At 39.8% G+C, this 9,904-nt stretch overlaps 1 protein-coding gene across 2 annotated transcripts in view; it reads left to right on the forward strand.

The window, feature by feature from the left end:
• asic1b (acid-sensing (proton-gated) ion channel 1b) overlaps positions 1 to 9,904 on the forward strand; it is a 163,353-nt gene that overhangs the window by 108,089 nt on the left and 45,360 nt on the right. Inside the window, exon 1 of one of the 2 annotated variants that reach the window (XM_032513332.1) lies at positions 6,598 to 7,600. The exons of the other annotated variant lie outside the window; for it this stretch is intronic. Within the exon in view, the coding sequence (XP_032369223.1) occupies positions 6,926 to 7,600 (675 nt within the window). The 5' untranslated portion in view covers positions 6,598 to 6,925. Of the gene's footprint in view, positions 1 to 6,597; positions 7,601 to 9,904 lie in introns of those variants that run through there. 2 annotated transcript variants of the gene reach the window in all.

The raw sequence follows: 9,904 nt of genomic DNA on the forward strand, positions 1-9,904 counted from the left end.
GCTTTAACTTCCACTGTTCCTGATGACTGCCATTTTTTTATTACATTCCGAACAGAGGATATTGGCATCTGAAAACGCTTTGCAATCTTCTTATAGCCTTCTCCTGCTTTGTGAGCGTCAACTATTTTCAGTTTCAGTTTTCTAGACTACTGCTTAGAAGAACCCATGGTGCTGATTGTTGGGCCAAGGTCAGATGAGTCTGGGCATTTAAAACCTTAAGATTGACATCACCTGGTCTTTCCAGACGATGAATGAGAACAATCCATGACACTGTCAGGTCTCAGCTTTCCAAAGGGGGTGGTGCATGCTATAAACTCTGCAGGGTGCCCAAACTTTTGCAGACGCCATTTTTTTAGTTTTCTGTTATTTTGAAAGTGTAAATGATGGAAATAAAATCTAACTTTTTGTGACATATTATACGAATGTCTATTCTGTAATTTGATGCCTTTTGGAGATTTTTCCATCTTTTCTTGGCTTCTTTATGCACATTACTACAAATTTTTACCTGGGGTGCCCAAACTTTCGAGCCCCACTGTAACTTCGATTTAGGTGGTCTAGACTATGCTAATTATATATTTTTTACACAATAGCATTGCTCAGATTCACAGTGTTAAAGTAGCTGAACTTTTTTTGAATTTTTTTCTATTTAATAATTCAATTTCACAACTTAACTATTAACATAATCAAGCAACTGAATTGAATAAAATAACCAGTTAGCTAATTCACTAATTCCACAGGAAGTCACGGTACAGGATAATGTCCGTCTTAAATCTGCCACCAAAGTTCAAATTTTTCCACGTACTTGAGGCTTGTCAGTCAAAAGGCCAGCTAAGACAACATGGTATGTATTGAGTTACATGTAACTGTAAATGTTTAAAAGAGCATTGTACAAGGTGAAGATTAATGTATTTTGGTTTTTTAATAAAATGCTGAAAATAATGAAATGTAGCATTTTTATTTTGTATCCAATTAATATTAGATTAACCTTCTGTAACTAATAATGAAGGTAGATTCAGGGTAGATAAATCGGTTATCTAAATAGTTGTTAGTTGCAGCCCTAGTCTTCTGTAGCTCCCTCTCGTATAAATGTTTATCAGTGTCTTTGAATTCAGTCTGCATCTCAATGAAAGCCCCATCTTTACTGTCCACTGAGCAGCTTTTCTCCTGTGCCATCTGCAGTTGGCCACATTGCTGCATTGTTGTGCCCAGGCCAGCCAAGGATTTGCAGTACTGTAGGTAACGGTTGGCAAAAAAAACCTGAAGAAGAAAGTAGCAGTCCGCCGTGGAGGAGATCTTTCTTTGAAGGCTTTAGTTGTGTGTCAGTGTGTCGAAAGCGAGATCTGCTCTGCAGTGGAACACAGGCAGTGACATGAACAGCTGCTGCAGGGAGCAGTTTGTACCCCACGGCTGTTGGCTTTTATAAATGAACCAGCCACATTCTGTTTGACATTATTTTTGCTACTGAACATGGTCAGGCAATGAGTAATTCTTAGTCATTTAAATTTTGTTCTCAAGAATTTTTTCTAGGATTTTGACCTTTATTAGATAAACGTTTAAAGTGGAGAGAAACTGAACCAATTTGTTCAGAGTAGTAGAGAGTGGGAGTAAAACAGGTTTAAATTTTGCACATTGCATTTTTATAATTGGCAAATTAAGGTAGCCACCAAAAAGCCACAAGTACTGAGTGAATCTTATGCCATTTTTCCACTGCATGGGACGGCTCAACTTGAATCATGCAATGGCTTCTCTGCTTGGTAGAGAAGGGATTCAGTGATGTCAAGATGAAATGATGAAAATGATTACGGTATACGGACGTTTCACGCAGCATCACAATGGCAATAAGCTGAGAATCCCGCCTTTGCTGAGGGGCTATTATTCACAGTGGAAAACAAAAAGAGAAAAGTTCCATACAAACACGGCCTTAGTTCTTGTTTTAGCCAACTGACAACAACCATGGTTGAAGTGACTTAAGCTGCAGTTTCTCGAGTGGCCACTGGATGATGGCTCCAACAAAACTGACCAAAGTGATTTCAAAAATACTGTTTCATAACAAATTAGGGAGTAGAGCTAAACCCCTGCCAAAAATGCAATGAATCACTTGTTCCAGACTCTAAAATGTTGTGGTTTTGCGCATTTCTTTGTCTTTCATGATGTTAGTTGTTGTTTGGACAAAACAAGCAATCTAACCTTTGGCTTGAGGAACTTTTGATTGGCAGTTTCAACTATTCTCTGGCAGGCAAGTTTTCATTTACTCACGCTTTTCAAATACTTGATGGTTATGTGAGTCCGAGATTGGTCTTCAGCCATAGAGGCCTTCATTCTGAATGCATAACCAAATCACACGGCAGAAAGACAAGCAGTACTTTTTTTGCCTCTGGTGAAATATTACTAGCCAACACACAGGACTCTGAGCCCAACAGTCGATCTACCATTTCACTGTAAATCTGTCATTTTGTCATTAAATCTGCTATTAGCCAAGGTCAGCTTTTTATGTTTGCCTCATATATCTTTTGAGCGCATGAAGACTTTTAGACTACTTTAAACCTCTCCGTTAGTGCTTTTAGTGTTTAGTATTTTATTTTGTCTGTGATAGCAGTATAACATCACTGTTTCCACACTATGAAAAAAGCTGAAGCTTGGAACAACAACGTTTATGTGAGGCACGTGTAGCGGAGTGGGACAAACTTGAGAACCTTTGTATTTTAGTGATACAGTACTGTGTACCCTGGATAATAATTACAATATGGAAAAGTGGAATGGAAAAAAGTGTCGAAATTGGCATCATTTACAGAAAACATGGGTTTGGTGTTGACATCAATCTCTTTTGGGCTTGTCACTCTCCCTAGGGCGGGAGAAAGAGAGAGAGAGAGAGAGAGAAATATGAAATAGTTTTCAATGATGAAGCAATTCTTGCGGGTAGGCAGCTTTTTGGTCATAATGAGACACCAAAACATGCAAGGCTCAAATCTTTCTTTCTTTTTCTTTGTCCCCATCTAAAGATGTGTCCTTTACAGTTTGTCGTAGCCAGGTGTTTGTCCATCAGCAAAACGAGTTGGCCTCCTGAGACTACTGTGTCAAAACTTTTTTTTCCTGAAAACCCTATTTGACTATATTGTCATCTATTACCAGGAAAACCCTGTCTCTGCTCTGTGTTTCCTTATTATTGACCATATTGTGGGACAGGTCATGAAGTTATATACAGTATCACCTCTGGACTGCTTTAAGTGATACATCTGTTATTTGACCACAACTCGTTTTTTTTAGTTGTTTTTAAATAGGTCATTGTTCCCTCTATATTATTTCCTCCCAGCAGGAAAGCTTGTGCGTATAACACTGTGTTTCAGATAGCGAAGGCTCCTGTTGAAAGGTGAGGACACAATATTGTGTTTTTAACAGCATCATTGCCTTTGGCCTCTTCCTCATTGTACCACAGCATCTTCTGGGAATGGGCCAGGCTTGATCGTGGTTTATTTGCTCTTTGTTTTTCATGTGCAGGCGTAAGCCATTAAATACCATAATAACCCAAGAATATGAATGCTCGACTATTAATTGAATGCTGCCTCTGAGCAAGTAAAATCATTGCCTCAGTGTGGCAGCGCTTCTTTGTGATATCTTTATTTTGTCATCTTGACTCTCCTCTCACTCTCACTTCAAATCCTAAGTCAAATCAGATTTATGAGGTATGCAAAAACTTCAAGCCTGTGTGTGTGTGTGTGTGTGTGTGTGTGTGTGTGTGTGTGTGTGTGTGTGTGTGTGTGTGTGTGTGTGTGTGTGTGTGTGTGTGTGTGTGTGTGTGTGTGTGTGTGTGTGTGTGTGTGTGTGTGTGTTTGTGAGTGTGTCTGTTTGTCCATGTGTGTATGTGTGACTATATGCATTTCCTGAGTAATGGGCTTTGTGCATCCTCTCTAGCTGATGGCCAGGATGTATCCATGGCAACGCCAGGTCGATCCTAGCTGTAAGCGGAGCTGGTGAGAGGGACTTGAAAGGGAGCGTTAAACCTCTCCTCTCATCTGCCTTGCGCTCTTCTCACTTTGACCATGGTGAAATGCCTGGCCTTGTTGAAGCCCCAGCCCCAGGGGTGAATGCTGTGGCTCTGCCTGTGGACACTCACATCACAACACTGCCACCTTTTGACCTGATTTAAAAATGTAGCCTCGGAACGTTATCACATTGTTTTTTTTATTTTCATTTTTTCCTGTGAGTTCATGGTTCATGTGCGGAGGCAAATACATTTTTCTTGTTTGGGGATCATTTTAAGTACATTTTTGCTGACAACACAACATGCAACAAAGGATTTGAATCCAGTAGCGGTTATTGGTCAGCAGCCCTTTTAGGATGATTTCATGAACAGTAAGTGGTGGAGCTGCTTAATTAATTCAGGGTAATTTAATGCGAGTGAAGTCACATTTCTGGTTCAAAAGGTGTTATGATGAAATGTGTTTTTGTTAGGAGTTAGGACAATGTGTTGATTTAAAAGCCCAAAGCAATCTTTTATTGTCTGAATGACCCTCCTTTTTTCTGCAGTTAATTTTAGTGCTCAGTGGTAATGCCTTAGTTAAAGTCAAAGCATCATGTTGCAAAAAAAACAATATATTGTTTTTGAAACATGGATCTATAATTATACAAAAATACAGTGTATCACACCAAAGACAGATCGAAAGTAGTTTTGTCTTCACAGGCATCTTTACTCTTATAATCTTTTCAGCCCTTAGTAGAGACTACATAATTATATGTGGTGCTGCTGCCCCCTAGTGGATATCAAAATGCCATATGTTGAGGCAGAGTGAACATTATTTGAAACCAATGAATAATGACAGGAAAGGGATAAGGATGAAAAGACGTAAAGAGAAGATAAACGGGCAAGAATGAAGCAAGACAATTGCTTTTAGATTTATCACTTTGGAGAAGAACATAGTGCCAAAACAAACAGATTCATTGCAACCCTGTGAGCGTCAATAAATCTGCCCTGACAATGTAATTAAGATATTTTGGCACGAACTTGTACATTAACCTAATCATCTGACTTTACTCAGTGGGTCACCGCACTGCTTTTCACAATTTAATTTCCTCCCTAGCAATTTCGCAACTTGCCTCATTGTGCAAAGTGCAAGATGTTAGCGGATGTGAATATGCATGCATCTCAGAAGGCCTTGGGACTGCAGCTGAGGGAGCTCTCTGACCTTCTTGTTAGGTCAGGCTAGATGCCAGAGGCTATCTAGTAATCACAAATACATATTTAAGAACCAGAGGCTTCCAGGGGCAACTGATAAGCAATCTCCAAAATAGAACTGCATCAAGGCTAAGCCACAAACTTTTTGTATGCTTTTTTTTTATCAGCAGCTGTTTTTTTTCCGTGATGGACAAACTTCACAGCTGCCGTTTAGTACATATTGACCAAGCCTGCTGCCTTTCTCACCCTCTCACTTGATATTAGAGTTCCCCCCTGATGAAAACACGCTGGAGGGTTGTTATGGTTTAAAAGCTCAGAACCATGGATCGATTTGGGTAATGTGTTTTTCATTGGGTTTTACCAGTTTATGCGTCTGCTCCTTAGAGAGATATCCTGTGCTAACATTAGCTGTAGGTTTTCATTTTAAAGAGTGCTGTCATTACCCCAAATGCATTTAACGTTTCATTTTCTGACACCATCATGTTTCTGAAAATAATCTCAGCAGTCTAATGGAGGTGGATCAATACAGATGGATCGTCTCTTACATTTCCTTTTCCTATCACAACCAACACCTCCTCTGGGAATCTGCATTTATCTCCATATTCAATAATGAAAGGATCCAGTTGAGGTGTTTTTTTTCTCTCTACTACTTGTACATATTTGCTTTCAGTTAATCTGCTTTCCACAGAACTGCTCGCAGCCATGTGGGGGATATCTGTTGGCAAAATGGGCCATTAGATTAAGTGCGAATGAAAGTTATGATTAAATTCCTTGATTTTTTTCCATGCAGGTTGCATAAAAAGCTTGTTTTTTTTATTAGGCATCACATATGAACATATTCTTTTCTTCTCCCAGAAATCTTCTGAAAGGATAGATCTCTTTTGTTGTAGCTCCCTTACTTCCCTGTACCCTTTAAGTCATCGTAAGAGCAGATTCAACATTGAAACCATTGTATGTAAGGATGTGTTGAATATTCCTGTCTTCTCCAATTGCTCAGCCGTAGTCATTTCAATGACACCTAAGTATTATTTGCATTTGATTACACAGCTGTGCTGTTATAATTTTTTTAGGGGGAGGCGTGAGGTTATGCAGAACAATAAAATCAGCAGAAATAACAGCCTGTCTAGTGCTTTGCTACTGGACACTGGCTGCAATTCTCTTGCATTTTCTCTACCACTGCGTCAAGCCTCAGTGTTTTTCCTGTAAACGGTGAAACTCTGCCTCGGCACAGTGACCTGTAGCTGGGCCCTGTGGGAGTATTCTGTGTCCTATACTGCTCATGGCCTCACCTTCTATCCCCTCCTCCTCCTCTTACTCCTTTCTTTCTTCTTCTTCTTCTTCTTCTACTTCTTCTTTGTCTCTCTTGCGAAATTGCTCTAAGGGATGGATCTGCCCCCCAGACACAAGGACAAACCCAGGGAGGGTATCTCAGAGCAGATGTGAATGGCGGCAAGAGGAGTGTGTGCTTCTTTTCAACTTGCGCTCATTGCCTCAGATGATGTTTTGACTTCGTTTGGGACTATATGTGTTTGATTGGGTCAGTATTTTGACCCAACTTTAAGGGCCAACCGAGTTTGTGATAGAGTACTGTAAATAACCTAGATGTTGTTTCTTGTTGCCTGATTGCTGAATACCAGGATTATTAGTCAGAGTTTCCAGATTTCATTGCTTTAGGATTTTGGACTCTTTGTTGTTCTGTTGGCTTTAGGGGGCTATCTAATTTCTTAGCATCATTAGGTTATTCATCCTGCCACAATGCCGGTCCGGATCATGTGCACCATCTCCTTTTCTGCCGACGATGACGAGCCCGGCAGAGGATATGGTAAAGACGGTTTTGACGACCACTACAAGCGGGTGAAGAAGAGTTATGGTGACAGGGACTCGCAGGACTACCTGGATGGGTGTGGTCAGGAGGATGATTACAATGATGAGGAGGACAACGGCAGCGAGGTGGATGACCTGGCCACTTTCTTCGGCGGTTGCTCGCTCCATGGCGCCAACCACGTGTTTGTGGAGAACAAGAAGTTTGGTGTTCGCCAGGGTTTGTGGGCGGCGGTCTTCACCATGGCCCTGTCCGCTTTCTTGTTACAGGTAGTTGACCGGGTCATATACTATTTCCAATACGATTACATCACCATGCTGGATGAAAACTCGGCCAAAAATATGACCTTTCCAGCTGTCACCATGTGTAACTACAACTTTGTTCGGAAGTCCCAGATGAGCTACAGCGACCTGATTTTCATGGGCCCTCTGTTGGGCTTCGAAGAAGGCATGGCACCGGGGTTTCCGCTCGCCCCAGAACCGGACCGCCCGCCGGGCTCTCGCTTCAGCCTGGATGAGTTCTACAACCGCACTCGACACCGCATTGAGGACATGCTGCTGGAGTGTAACTTCAGAGGCTTAGAGTGTGGCCCAGAGAACTTCAGAGAGGTAAGTTATACCGAGACTGAGCGGCGAGAAATACAGTTCGGAATAATTTCAAATGTCTGATCTTTCTGGTAACCAGCAGACTAAAAATTGGAAATCATCAGTGCAAGTTTGCAGTTCATAAATTCAAAAGGTATTTTATATGCGGCTGGTAGATTTGATAGTTTTGATTGATTGGTAATATTGCATATGGAGATCTAAAATTGGAATGTAGCCCGAAAGAATATAGAGAGGAGGCTGCTGGATTTCATCAAGAATGATCTTCTGTTTTGATGACATCCAGTTATACCTAATTCTAAAAAACTAAACTGTAATGCCAGGATGGTAGTCCTCACTGATGAGGAAAAAATCCTTGATATGGAAGAAAGAGTTTATTTATTGCTGTGAGTTAATTGAGTTACTCACAATCCCGAGTCACTGTTGTAAATAAAAAAAAAAATCTAAGTCAGCTGTCTGCTTTAATGAAACTATTGTTAATGGAAAAAGAGCAGACATAATAAAAGCAGGTCCCATTACTGAAAGTGGCATACTTGGCATACAGCTGTTGTTGAATTAAACAGGAACTAAAGGAATCTTTGTGTGCAGCCTCTTGCAAGTCACACTTTCCCTGAATTTGTGGTATTTTTGGTTTCGTAGCTGTTGCCCCATGTTTTCTTGAGTGTGTGCATCAGACAGCACACGAGTGGAATACTGAATTACGAACAAGTGTTGACCGTATCTAGCTATTGGTCTATTGATTTGCTTGCCCTTTGCACAGTTATGGATAAGTACGTGCAGACTGCTAATGGATGTACTAAAGTTACAGCAGCTGCAATTACATGTGTAAAAGCATGTACATTACACACTATTTCCATTTAGACTAACTACAGTAGTACAATGGCGTGTCTTTGCTAATCTACAATTTATTTGTATTGTTAATTATTGCTGTGTTAGTTGTAGCAAAATTGGAGTTTGCTGATTTTCTTAGTCTTCTTTGATAAGAAATGTAATATTTTTGGGTTTTGGATTGTTGGTCTGACCACACAAGGAACTGGAATATTTCAACTTGGGATCTGGGAACTTTGGATGCCCATTTGTCACTATTTTCTGACAGTTTGTCCTTAATGATTAATCAATTAACATGCATTTTGATAATACAAATAATCATTAATTCCAGCCTAAATATCTTTTAAGAAATATAGATTAATAGATCAAATCAGTGTCCTAATTCTCTTACAGAAATATAAATGTACTTGAATAAAATGTCACAAACATATTTACGGTCTGAGAACTGTCACAGGGAAGGTTATATGGAGTGACATGACATTAAACATGAAGAGCCTTTCTTAACCGGGGATTTTTCATGAGGGATATTGCAACATCAACACTGAAAGAAGCTCTGACATTATAGATTCTGAAGGAGAGAGCTGCACAGGGCTGCATCCTGTCACACCTGAAGTTAAAAGGCAAGTAATTAAAATCAGAGTATCTTTACTCAGTACTGTCCGCGCAAGCAGGATGAAATGAATGACCCTGCAGTGAAATAGAATTTAATACAGAAAAGAACATTTTGAAGATCAAAAAGAATGTCTCCATTATTGCAACACAGCGGTATATTTTGACTTGAAGGAATTCTCTTGAACTCAATTTCTGACAATTTACCATCACTGTGAGGCACTATACTGTGCATGTTGACACACTATACAAAAAAGCAGCAAGATTTTATTTTACCGCAAAAAAGAGAGAGCAAAATGTAGCTTTGATAGTCAACTGTATCTTACTCTACATATTTTTACTCAGGTTTCAGTGTCTGACCCAAGCAAAATAAAAAAAATAAAAAATGCTTAGGTCAGGCATCAGTATCACAGATGAAAAAAAAGTAAAAGCCAATGTCCTTCAGGTGAAATAGGGCCAGCTGTCATCCTCTGTTGATATGCGTTTTAAAAGACAAAGTACTGTGACTGCAGTGCAGTCTGCCATTTTATTAGCATTAGAGGGAGGCAGTGACCAGGCTTTATTCAATGACAAACATTACTACCATAGTGCTGTTCAAAACTCATTCTTGCTTTCAATATGTCTTACTTTGAATTACATGGAGTGCTCTTTTGCCACATTATCATCTTGCACACACTGATGAAGCCGTGGCAGATTTTTTTGCATAACTGTGTCCTTATAAACCCAATTATCTTCAGCTAGTCCATCGTCAATAATACCAGGTTAGAGGGTTAGAATATGTTGTCAATATTGTATTTTCACTGTATCTTACACATCATTTAAAGGAGAATTCCGGTTAAATTCAACTTGTAGGTCTGTTGTTTGTAAATTTGG

The sequence above is a fragment of the Etheostoma spectabile genome, chromosome 4 (assembly GCF_008692095.1).
Source record: "Etheostoma spectabile isolate EspeVRDwgs_2016 chromosome 4, UIUC_Espe_1.0, whole genome shotgun sequence".
Classification (NCBI taxonomy): Eukaryota; Metazoa; Chordata; class Actinopteri; order Perciformes; family Percidae; genus Etheostoma; species Etheostoma spectabile.